The sequence below is a fragment of the Rhinolophus sinicus genome, chromosome 16 (genome assembly GCF_057876585.1).
Source record: "Rhinolophus sinicus isolate RSI-liver-muscle chromosome 16, RSI-T2T, whole genome shotgun sequence".
Classification (NCBI taxonomy): Eukaryota; Metazoa; Chordata; class Mammalia; order Chiroptera; family Rhinolophidae; genus Rhinolophus; species Rhinolophus sinicus.
In genome coordinates, this window is record NC_142516.1 from 32,297,634 (window position 1) to 32,311,298 (window position 13,665).

At 37.8% G+C, this 13,665-nt stretch overlaps 1 protein-coding gene across 5 annotated transcripts in view; it reads right to left on the minus strand.

Moving 5' to 3' along the window:
• UNC13B (unc-13 homolog B) overlaps positions 1–13,665 on the minus strand; it is a 173,479-nt gene that overhangs the window by 131,570 nt on the left and 28,244 nt on the right. For all 5 annotated transcript variants that reach the window (XM_074330677.2, XM_074330678.2, XM_019729033.3 and 2 more), the window contains exons 3-5: positions 11,113–11,212; positions 6,795–6,912; positions 5,508–5,631 (exon numbers count right to left, since the gene is read on the minus strand). In XM_074330677.2, the coding sequence (XP_074186778.2) occupies positions 5,508–5,631; positions 6,795–6,912; positions 11,113–11,212 (342 nt within the window). The remainder of the gene's footprint in view (positions 1–5,507; positions 5,632–6,794; positions 6,913–11,112; positions 11,213–13,665) is intronic.

Consider the following 13,665-nt stretch of genomic DNA (forward strand, 5'->3'; position numbering starts at 1 on the left):
TAAAACCTTATAATAAAACCTTCAAGTAATCCACTAATTCATATAGCACTTCCTCATCCATAAAATGGTGTACCCTGCACTTGCTAAAAAGAAGTGAGAGGGGAGAAAGAGCTGCTATGCTGCAGATCTATATATTCTGATGTAGAACGATTCACCAAGATACACTGTTAAGTGGAGAACAGCAAAGGGTAGAGAATGTGTTAGAATATGCTACTATTTGTGTTTTAAAGAGAGGTTAAATCTATACATGCTTATAGATTCAAAGACTAACTGGAAAGACACACGAGAAAGTATTAGTCATGGTAGCTATAAGGAAGAGAACTGATTTGTGAGGGAGACTTAATTTTCTCTGGATAACTTTTTAAACCATTGTGCATGTATTACTGCCTCACACCTCAAAATAATTTTAAGAATAAAAAATATAGAGTTAAAAGGATGTTTACTACAGTCCTATGTATAATAGCATAAACTTTGAACAATCAAAATACCCAACAAGAGGAGTGGTTCAAAGTATTATAGTTTAAATGAAAAGCCCAGGCTCTAAAGCCAAGTTACCTAAGTTTACATTCTGGCTTTATCACTTAGTAGTTATGTGACCCTGGGCAAAAGACTTAAATACTCTGCCTCAGTTTCCTTGTCTCTAAAATGGAATACGTAGTTCAACCTCAAATGACTGAAATGCGGATTAAATGAGATAACATATGTAAATGTTTAGTGATATTAACCACTGGCACACAGTAATTGGTCAACAAATGTATTATTTTATTATCATGCATTCATACAAAATAAAATAAACCACTGAAAATATTATAGAGGAATAACATTTATTTTATGTAATATTATAAGTATGTACTTAGTGAATAAAGCAGGTTAAAATATAATATACACAGTGCCATTTTACAAGAAAAACTATATATGTGCATTTAAAAAAAAAAAGAAACATAGCAACATGTAAAAAATTATCTCCAGTTGGTGAAATTTTAAGAAACTTGTCTTTTGTTCTATATTTTCTGAACTTGCAACATTATGAAAAAAAATACAAGTTACTATTTTTAAAAGACGATGCTATATAGTTGAATAGAATATTAACAGTTTCTAAATAATCCAAAAGAAACTTCCTTTGTCAAAATATGGCATGCTGCAAGCTAAAATTCATCCTTTAAAAGGATACTTTAAGTTTTTTAAAACCATATCCCAAATGTGGTTATCAAAGAGGCAAAAACTTAGCACACCAACATTAAGTAGCGTCAAAGACAGACTTTACTTATCTGAGATTTTACCTTAACATTTATTTTTTTTTAAATTTATTAGGCGCCTATTATGTGCCAAGCAAACAGTAGAGATATCAAAACAAACTACACTAGTGCTCTCATAAAACTCAAAATCTACACAGAAATGTATATGGCTACCTATGACAATACCGCATTTCCCCAAAAATAAGACCTAACTAGAAAATGAGCCCTAGCATGATTTTTCAGGATGCTCGTAATATAAGCCCTACCCCAAAAATAAGCCCCAATTAAGATCAGCCAGATGGATGCATTTAGTATGTCCATTGCAACACACGATGGACATATTGAATTATAAAATAATATTAACATATAATTAAATATAAGTAAATAATATTATTGACATTAATACTTAAAATAAATAATATAAATTATAATGAAGTATTTGTAAATACCCAAGCAGGTGCCTTTGGAGGAGAGGTAAACGCCTTTGTAAACAGATGAACTCGAGACTAATTGCAAATGACCAATCGGAGTACAGACACAACGCATGAATAACATGTGCACTTGACAATGAACGGACGTGGTTGTGTCTAATATGAATCTTCATAATTCAACACATCATGTGTTGTAATGGATGTAGTTAATGCACTCGTGTGAAATAAAGAATCGTTTTCTAAATTTTGGTGCCTGCAATTTTTCATGATGTGGCCCATCATTCTTAACTGTCATCATTTCTGTTGCCACTCCTGTCTCATAAGTCTTCAATTAACACTTGATTTACTGGTAGATTTAAAGGGAATACTATTTTGACCCCCAGACCAGATGAGTGCAAAAAGAAAGAGCTATTCAGTCGAGTACAAGAAAGGAATCGTGGAGAACTCCCAGAGCAAGAATCTTACGGCTGTCTGCAAAGAGAAGAAGTTGGATTTCCAAATGGCCCGAAAATGGTGAGCAGAGTACGATAACCTCAGTCAACAGGTGGACGAGGAAACTGCTAAGAAGCACAAATGTGCATCAGGTCAGCAACCATTATTTCCTGAGCTGGAAGACATCACCTGTGAATGGATTGCTGACAGGAGAGCAAAGGCTTTGGTTGTGGGCAGGGCTGATATTCAAGCATTTGCCCTTGCAATGGCACCACAGTTAGAAATATCCCCAGAAGAATTCAAAGCATAACAACACTGGCGGGACGGCTTCCTTCAGCAATATGACCTGTCTCTAAGAAGATCCACACCACTGTTCAAGCTGGAAGATACTGAAGTTATTAAATGTGCACTTGCATTCAAGTCCTTTGTTGATGGCATAGACTTTTCTAAATACCAACTGCAGTGTTTACAGGCCAAGGATCTCAAACGACAGTTGATCAGAGGGGTGCCTCATCAATCTACATTCCCTCCACTGGTTACAAAAGTGCACGTGTTACCTGTATTTTGGCAGTTCATCTGGATGGAAAGAAAGCTCCACCTCTAATCATCACGAAGGGCAAGAAAGATAAGGTTGAAGGTGTTTCTGGCATTTATGTTCTTGAAACCAAAAAAGCCTGCTGCGCACCAGCAGTTATAAGGAAGTGGGTCGATTTAATGCTGCCACTTGTTTCGCGAGGTGACCAAAGAGGTCTGCTAGTCTGCGATTCAGCCAGCACTCACCGCGCTAAAGACATGAAGAACTTCCTTGCAGAGAGAAGAATAGATCAAATAATGATTCCCGCAGGAATGACTGCCTATGTCCAGACTCTTGATATTGCAATAAACAAGCCATTCAAGGGCAATTTGCACGTAGAAATCAATGACTACATTGAAAATAGACTGGAGAGAAATCAGCATGGAAACTTTGTGAAGTCTAGCCTGCAAGAGGTCGTGACTTGGGTGAAGAATTCCTGGGTGAAGAGTCACTGACAGCTGTGTTGCCAAAGCACTATGAGCAGGCTACATGGACAAGAAGTGCTAATTTAAGGAGAGCTCTATTGCTGGACATGAGAGATTGGGGCCAATGGTTCTATAGGAAATGGAGTTGCAAGAAATTTAAGCCAGAACTCGGGGTTTGGAGAGTTATGACAACGATGTTCCAGGAGATGATATGACTGTATTTGAATAAATATAGATTTTTGTACATGAATAAATGAATAAATGTAGATTGTTGTACATGAGAAAATAAGACATCCACTGAAAATAAGCCCTAATGCGTCTTTTGGAGCAAAAATTAATATAAGACCTGGTCTTATTTTCGGGAAAATACGGTATAAGTGATGCAGTGATGAGAGGAATGTTTGTTGAGGGGCTGGTTAGCTCAGTTGGTTAGAGCACGATACTCGTAACTTCAGGTTTCCGGTTTGATCCCCACGTGGGCCACTGTGAGCTGCGCCCTCCACAACTAGACTGAAACAACCACTTGACTTGGAGCTGATGGGTCCTGGAAAAACACACTTAAAAATAAAAAAGTTTTACAAAAAGAAAAATGAGCATAAAATGTAAAGAGGGATGGACTGGCAGACTTCAAGCATGACCGTGTGGAACTCCACAGGTCCACTCCATAGTGAAACTCTATATATAAAAAACACCACTTAAAGTCTCTGGAAATAGCCCCAAGGGCATACAGCAAATGAAGAAATACTTATTCTAGAAAATCTACTGAAACTTTAACACAGCCAATTTCTGTGGAATTGTAACCAAGACCCATTCCCACCTTTTACCCTCCCACTTCAGCAAGATAGAAACTCCATTCCAGACTAGTACAGCCAAGACCACAGCGCTAAGCCATAAGCAGAAACCCCAACTGCTTTTCCCTTTACCTGTATCTCAGCCTGCACACACATAAGAAAGTTTTCCTTTCTATTTTTCTAAAGTAATGGTTGTTATGAGTTTAGTTATTCCTGAGCTTACTGGAAAATCATGTCATTTTTGCTTAAATCACCATAAGGTTCAAGATCCAAGTAGACTGAAATCATAAAATAGCAGCAATAACAATAGTATATATGAATATCATTAATGTGAACAGTCAAAATTAAAATTAAACCAAATTAAATTAAAACAAGATATTTAAACCAGACAGAAAAAGGTTAAAAACTGCAAAATACAAAATGTTGGCAAAGATGTGCAGAAAAGGGACACCTCAGACACAGTTAGTAAGAATATAAAATGGTACAACCTTTCTGACAAGCAACTTGGCAGTACTATGAAAAGTAATGATTCACATACCCTTTGACCATTCGTTAAATTCTGCTTTAAGGACTTCATCCTGGACTCATAAATGGGCAGATATATAAAGATGTTCATAACAGCAGTACGTAATATCAAAAAAAAAAGGAAACAACCTACATGTCAATTAATAAAAGACTGCTTAGACAATTTATGTTATAGACAGCTGTTCAGATCAGCAAGATAGACCTTAAAGTATTACATGAAACGATATCCAAGATAATATGCTTTTGTAGTTATTAAACACTATATATAATCACGCACTGCTTAACAACAGGTACATTCTGAGAAATGCATCATTAGGCATTTTCGTCATTGTGTGAACATTACAGAGTGAACATACACAAACCTAGATGATATAGCCTACTACACACCTAGGCTGTATGGTATTTATTCCATCATCGTATCTGAGGTCCATCAACTGAAACGTTACATAGCACATGACTGTTTCACTACATATAGTATACAGAGTATGATCCAAATTTTGTCAAAAAATAGTTTCTTATGTCTACACCAAGACACAAGAAAGACACTATCAGTTGTTTACCTCTTTAACCACTGCAAAGGGAATGCAAAGGAGGTTGAAGGAAGTGGGAAGAGAAACAACTTTTATCCATATACATTTGCATATTATTTGAATTTTTATCAGAAGCATGTATTTTTTTGTGATTTTTTAAAAATTACTATTCTATTTATTAGTGTTACTTCAATGTTGAAATTGATAGATCATAAGGTACATATTCACTTCAAGACAATAAATGTTAAAATATCAAAAGACTGAATTATTGATGTCCTGTGACAAGCAGGTATTTTATTAAGTAATTGTAATAAATAGTCATAGAAAGTAAATGACTTGAAGAAGATGCTTTTAGTGTGGATTCTTTAACAAGCACCATTCTAGAGTCTACTTTGCACCACCCCTGGACTAGGCACTACAGGCAATTGAGTGGAAGAAGACAGAATGCCCTCAAAGGAGATGGCTTACAAGACAAAAGACACAGTAATAAAATGACTAGCAACTTCAAACAATACAGTTAAAAAAGTATTAAATGGTTTTTAAAATATAATCAAATAGACTCACCAAAAGGCAACTCAAATCTTGTATCAAGCAAAATTTTATGGGGAGTTGGGTTTTTAGTTCCACAGATCTCATCATCTTTCATTAATGTCTCTGCCTCCAAAGTGGACCACTCCCCAGGCCCTTCCTAGAAAGAGAGATCTAAGATTAAACTTTTTCATGACTCCCCTCTTGGTTTAAGAACAAGGCATTTTCCTTTGGATTTCCTTGTTAGAGAACTTGTGAGGACCACCCGCATCCTGACAAGGCAAACACACCACTGTCACCACCTGCCTGCCTCTCCTGCCTGTGGTTTCTGTTATCCCTCTTGGGTGGGAGAGCAGCTTTCACTGTCATAAGCTCTCTGCAAGCCCATGAGTATAGAATTTCCAGAGTACCAAACCGAAAAACCAAGCATCTCTATGGATCAATATTTAATCTGCACAATTCTTAATGACTGTGCCACTTCATGTGTCACTATTCCTAATCAGCAAAGAACTACTAACATTGCTAATTAGGTAGGCCTGAACAGGGGCCACAACAAAAATGAACTGCCCGCCTGCCTGGGGGAGTAGAAACTTAGCCTGAACTGAAAGAAATTTAGGAAGGAGAGGCACACCTTCACCATCCCCACTCCCAGAAAAAACTCATAGTCCACATAAAAGCCAAATAGGAATACAATAAATTCTGTCCAGGTTCAAAGTGAGTGTCTACGGGAAACTGCTGAGTTATGTCCGAATCTGGGAAAGTAGAATGGGAGTTCAATCTTAAAAATAATGTATAGAGATAGTGTGAATACCAATTGCCGAGTCTGGTAGTTCCTTAAACTCTGTTAGGGCTACATGTAGAGGAAAGACTGAAACCAGTTCCCTGGGGATTGGTGACCCAAACAAAAACAAAAAAAGAAAAGAATAGGACCTACCCGGGTGGCTGAGGAAGTTTAATGGGACTCCTCCCAGGAAACTGTCTCAGGGGGAAAGTAGAAACCACAGGTACTCTAGATTGATGCCACCATCCCCCGCCCCCCCCCACACACACACACACAGTACTCAGAAGGAACTGTCTACCTGATAAGTCTAAAGAGGTACTCTAGCACCTCTGAGTTCAGTCATAGGGCAAAAGGAAGACCAGACCTAAACAAAGTCCCCTGAATATCTGGGTGAAGTGAGGAATAGGCGCGTTGCATACCCTTTAATTAGAAAGGGGGCAGAGCAATCTGAGATGCATGGATGAATATTACTTGAATGGAGCTAGAACGGGTAAATGGAAGGGCTAGAACCATACCTCCAAGCGGGCAATGCAATAACTGACCTCATCTGACTGTCGAATAGTCTTCAGTGCAATCCACACGGTCCCCACCATGGTGTCCCAGATCAGGCCTTTGTTCCATACCTCCACACTTAGACCCAGGTCCAGGCGACTAATCTCACTAAAGGAAAGAAGAAAGCCCTTTAAAGAAAGCCAGATTATATGAAGGAAACAGATACATTTCCTGTCTTGCTAAACCTTGAATATTTTCTCATCAGGGTCCTGTCATCAGGGAAAATCAAAATGCCCCAGGATACTGCACCCACTGTTTAGGTTCCTAGAAACCTATGTAGAGTATCCACAGAAAAATGTCTTTGTCAGTCTGCCCGCTCTCCTTTGGAGCTACAATCATGATGAGATTAATGCAGTTTCACAAAAAAAGTAAAGCCAAGCAATGAGGGAGGGCATTACTGCCATGGCTACCTGCGTACAGTCTCCCTTGGGCAACAGTTTTATTTGTTTTGTTGTTAATACCAGCACTGCCTACAGCTGATACCTATGGACTATATACAGAAAACTTTTAGGAAAAGGCAATCTTGTCATAAATTCTTGACAAGCTTTATGAATGAGAGTCCAAGCAGAAGTAAAAAGCCCTCTGAGAACGTCTAAGTTTGATGGGAGCGTGAGGTGAGAGGCAGGTGAGGGTCACTAGGGTGCCAGGTCACAGCACACAGCCCCTGGAGAACCCACTTGTCATTATCAGTTAAAGCAGGCACTGTCACTTATAAACAAAATGATTATCACAGGATAATGATAAACACAATGGTTTTCCTGTAACAATAACAAGGAACAAAATTATTTGAAAATAAATCATTCCAGAAAGAGCCAGATAACCACTAAGCAAAAGTAGTGTTATACCCGGTGGAATATCAGCTTGGAAGGGCTAACTCAAACATAATTATTGTTTTAAGGTGAAACAAGCCAACACTTATGTTAATGCTAAAAGCATTCTCCAGAAAGCTTATTAAAAACAAGGTTATTTTAGAGCAAATGCAAGAAAGATAAGAAAAGGCCAACTCCAGCAGAAAGGTATTCTCAGGAAAACAACAGCTATTCAGCATGTGTAGAAGTTTTAAGTTTGCACTTTAGAGAAAGCTTGGCTTCCCAGTTGTACCATTAAGATAAATGTTCTCAGATTCACAACTTTGGGATATAGTATTATAACCATAGAATTCATATCAAGTCTGTTGAAAATGAGTGAAGCAAAGAAAATTTGCTCTTTTTACATAAATACAATAGAACAGAGAATGTCATAATGAGCTCATTTGTTCATTTAATTGTTTCCTGAGCAGACACAATACATATGGTTTGGTACCCAGGGGAAGACACACAATAAAGGACCCAGTTCCTGTCTCTAAAAACTTCCAAGCTATCTGGAGAGCTGTTCAAATCCACAAAGTAGGTAACTAAACCCAGCCACTAAGCTAGGATGTTCACAGTGGGGAAACGGAGCTTTTTATCACACAGTTTCACGCAGCCTAATTAATCGATTAGCCTTGGAAAATATATGTAACAACCCTTATCTTTTGAATGGGGGAAAAAATTGCTTGGAGATACATACATAATAGCCCCAAGGCAATTCCTAAATAGCATCTCAAGTCAATAGATAAAAGAAATAGCGAGAGGTCTTTAACAGCTTCACTTGAACAGATAAAGAAGAAAATCGGTTCTGGGGGACCTCTGGGGAGTAAGGCCGAAACAATGAGGACATCTTCTACAAGCCTCTTGTCTCATCTATGTCTCAGTGGGCCCAACTAAGAGCAGTCTGAGAGCTCTGTCTATGCCTCATTCCCAGAGCTCTGGGGAAGTTTCTTCTATTAATTGACTCAATCAACAGTATATGTGTGTATGTGTATACAAGATTCCGAGCTAAGCAAATTCACAGTAATAATTGAAGATACCCTCCTTACCTGTAAGAAATTGAACAATCAAGTTCTGGAAATAAGATGTAGAAACATTAAAGATAAATAATGAGAAATACCAAATAAATATTAGACACTGCCACATACCGTGTTTCCCGAAAATAAGACCTAGCCGGACATTCAGCTCTAATGCGTCTTTTGGAGCAAAAATTAATATAAGACCCAGTATTATATTATGTTATGTTATGTTCTATTATTATATTATATTATATTATATTATATTATATTATATTATATTATATTATATTATACCCAGTCTCATATTATAGTAAAATAAGACCGGGTCTTACATTAATTTTTGCTCCAAAAGACGCATTAGAGCTGATTGTCTGGCTAGGTCTTATTTTCAGGGAAACACGGTAATACCATCAGGAAGAAGAAAAAACAGAGAAAAGGGAGACTGAGACCAGCAATGGAGTTACCAGTGACAAAAAGACAGGGCAGGAGGATAAGGAATAGGAGCAGAAAGGTTGAGAAAAAGTTGCTAATAAAACCCACGTGTAAAAGGGAAGAGGGTAAAATTCACACAGCATCTCAAGGAGGGAAACAGGAAAATTCACACATATCATAGCAAGGTTGAAAGGGGAAGTGCTATGGGAAATTGGAAAATAAACACACAAGAACAAAGCTAGCTAGGCTGATGAGAGGCTGCAGAAGATCACTGTTTCACATGCTGGGAATAGTTATAAATGTAAATGATTATTACAGCCAATTGGAAGTTGGAAGACAATAGGATTGCTAGGGTTACCATAGCCAGAGCTGTGGTATGGCTACCATAGTGGTACGGGAAGAGACTTGAATAAACTGACACTGCACTCTATGTGTGTAAAGAAAGGAACAAGCGGTCTCATTCTCACATCACTGTGAGAGAGGTCATCTTGAGAGAGGCAACCAGTAAGAAACTGGACACCACTGGACTCTTTCTTCTTGAAGCCCAAGACACTACCACCTCATGTCTCTACTGTCTCTTAGTCTACCTCTCTGTTCATTCCTTCCTAGTTCCTTTTGTCCCCTCTTTAAATGCTGGTGCTCGCCAGGCTCTACTCCAGACCCTATTCTTACCCTACACAACCTCTTCCCTAAGCTTTCTCATCTATGCCCATGGCTTCAACTGACAAAAATATTTGCCCAACCCAGATTTCTTCCCTGAGTGCCAGGTTCTGGCTTCTGTCTTCTGTACCTCAACTCTTCTATACCTACCTGTCTTGTAAGAACCTCAAATATAAGCTTGTGCATAGTTGATCCTACATTATCTCTTATCCTACTGAGTGGCACACACTCACGCAATCATCCAAGACAAATCTTGGTTCTACCTGCTTAACATTATCTATCTTTTTCTCTCCATTCCTTTTGCTATTGTCTTAGCCCCAGCCCTCACAAACATACTCTTTAACTATTATAATGAAGTTTCTTAAATGGTACTATAAGAAGCAATATATTAAAAGCCCAGAAGATTAGAATGTTTCCACATAAAAATAATAATCATCCCTATGTCTTGAGACACACTATAAATCTCACAAAGCAATTTCACTTCAATTGCAAATTTCACAGCAATTTTTAATACATTTTCTTGTTTGATCCCCTCATGTCCACCTTCCCATAAAACAAGCATAAGCTTGTAAGAAAGGTAGAACTTTACAGATATGAAAACTGGCACTCACAGAAAGTAAGTGATTCACCCAGTCCTTCAAAATTCTATTCTACACCTCTCCCCTTTTCTAGAACAAGGGGAAAGATTCCTGAAACTTAAGGGGAAAAAAGAAAGAAATACCAAACTTTTAAAAGCCAGCACTTCTAATATACTAAATTTTGTGTCATATGTAAGAAATTCTACTAATGTGCACTCATTTTTATTAACTAGATGAATGTAGGGCATTTTACTCCATAAAGCAAAAGAATTATAAGCACAGAGACATTCATCCCCTAAAGCAGATGACTCGGGTACACACAGACACACAGTCTCTCACACGCATAACCACATTCCTTCAAGGAGCCCTCTGAGAATCAAAGAAAGAATAAGTTATATTTAATTACATGCTTAGTATGTGGCACTATCTCCTAATTCTGATCACTGGGGAAAACCACATAGGTCATATTTACACAAACATAAATTAATTGGGAGTTTACTCATTCATAATTCATCTCTAAGAATACATTACAAATCCACAAGAAAACAAAACTGCAGATATACTTCACCTACCACACTTGTTCCTGTAACTCTGAAGTTCACAAAAAGAATATTTAACATGTTAATATATTAAAATGTTTTTAAATATTTAACATATTTTATAAATCTTAGACATACACAAAATCTTCAGCCTCTAATTATTTAATCCAATGTGAGTAACCTGGAAAGATTATCAAATATTGCAGTCATGCTGCTACTGCAAAGTACTTACAACATAAAATCTTGTTCCCAGGAAGGTTGATCACCACGAACTGCTACAGTTGTGCTCTTCACATTCTGTACTTTCAGGGTCACGTATGTGTTAAATTTATCTTTAAAACAATGCAAAGTGAAGATGTAATACCTAGTGCTCAGATTGTTAACCAATCACACAAAGCCCTTGGAATTAAATAATATCCAAATTAAAACAAGACATGTATAGGGCCGGCCCGGTGGCTCAGGTGGTTAGAGCTCTATGCTCCTAACTCCGAAGGCTGCGGGTTCAATTCCCACATGGCCCAGTGGGCTCCCAACCACAAGGTTGCCAGTTCAATTCCTCAACTCCCACAAGGGATGGTGGGCTCTACCCCCTGCAACTAAGAGTGAACACGGCACCTTGAGCTGAGCTGCCGCTGAGCTCCTGGATGGCTCAGTTGGTTGGAGCGCGTCCTCTCAACCACAAGGTTGCCGGTTCAACTCCCTCAAGGGATGGTGGGCTGCGCCCCCCGCAACTAGAAAACGGGAACTGGACCTGGAGCTGAGCTGCGCCCTCCACAACTAAGACTGAAAGAACAACAACTTGAAGTTGAATGGCACCCTCCATAACTAAGATTGAAAGGGCAACAACTTGACTTGGAAAAAAGTCCTGGAAATACACACTGTTCCCCAATAAAGTCCTGTTAAAAACAAATAAACAAACAAACAAAAAAACAAGACATGTATAAAGAAAAAACGAAAATATATATTGTACAGTATAGCATCGCTCTAAGCATAGTAGAGTTGCAAAAAAATTATAAAACATACACTACTTTCAAAAGCATCATTTACCCAGGAGACACACATATACACACATATAAACTAAAACAAAACTTCATGAAATTCAAGATGTGATACACTGATATTTACTATTCTAATTTATTTAATCTATTAAAATCTTAATCATAACCAACTAAATAGATTTTATAGCCCACCGGTGGTTTGAAAATACTAATATAATTGATCTGGTAGTAAAGACATATAACTTTAAATGTGGGAAAGAATTAAACACCATAAGAAAAAGAGAAAAAGTGATAAAGGATTGTTGAAGAGTTACCTCTAGCTGTTGAAAGGGATAAGAATTCAGGATAAACTCGCATAAAGGAAGTGGATTTAAAGCTTGATCTACTTGGTTATCAGAAATGTCATCACAGAGTTGGTAAAAGGATATTCTCTAACCTGAGAGCATAAGTCAAGTGCCAAACAAAGGTAGGCGGCCTGGAACTCAGAAGTCTGACTACTGCTTACTTAAGACATGACTTTCTGCACTCGCCCTACTACCTTCACGTCAGCCGTGATTAGGGGCACTAAACTGAGAGCTCACTTTTCTGTATAAGAAATTAATCCTAATTTTATAAAATGAAAAAAGGAAGATAATAATTTTTGACCTACCAAACTCGCAAAGACTGCTTAAAATAATTATCTAAAGTTATATTCGCCATGTCATGAACTTCTAGCAGAAGATAAATCTTTCTCTTAAGTATCATTAAAAAAATATGTCATTTATATATAATCCCCATCTGTATCCAGTGCGTCAATGCAGGAGACCACTGAGCTATGTTTTCTATCATGTGATTCTGTACTCCACTCTCCATATCCAACCACAGGCGATTAGACCAGGGGCAGACACCACGCACGAGCAGCGGCTTCATGGGCTGGCCAAAAGCTGAGACCAATATGATTCTCTCTCAAAAGATTTTAAATAGGGAAAACAGAGAAATAGTGAAAATTGGTGGTTGGTGACGAAGCTCCAAGGAAAGGCATACAAATTCCAATGGATATGCCATTATGGGCTGTAAGCAAGCATAGAAAGCCAGCTGGAAGAGAAAAGGGAGCAGAACAGATTCTCAGAAAAAAGGGAACTCCTAACCCAGAGCCAGGGGAGAGAGCAGTAGGCTCAGAACCTGCTTAGTTACTGTTGCACCCAAGGTTCGGTTTCACAGATTTTCCTGGGTTCCCAAATATGTTCGGGTTTTTTTCCAGTAACCCCCAGGACTCTCCCTTTTCCCCAGCAGTAACCAAAGCAACGTAACATTCACAATTAAGGAAAATGTGTATTGAAATAAGGAGATAACCATTTTCTACCTTCACATTGACAAAGATTAAAATATTTCATATTATCTAATGTTGATAAGGATTGGGGAAAATAAACACTCACATATTTCTGGTCTGAGAATAATCTAGTAAAAACTTTCAGAAGAACAACTTGGCAGCAACTACCTAATTTAAAATACATACCTTTGGCCCAGTAATTCTACTTCTGGACTCTAGTGTACATATACATTTGCAAAAGCAGGCAATGATAAATGCACAAGAACATTTACTGTTAAGAATAGCAAGAAATTGGAAATAATCTAAATATTTATCAATCAAGGACCTAAGGTGCAAATCTACAAAATTCTGTACAACACTTTAAAAAGGAAGAACCAGATATATGTATCTGTATATATATGCACAAGAAAAGACTTTCATGATGCATTGTCAGAAAAAAAGCAGGTTGCATAAAGATTATGTGCAGCTAATCCATTAG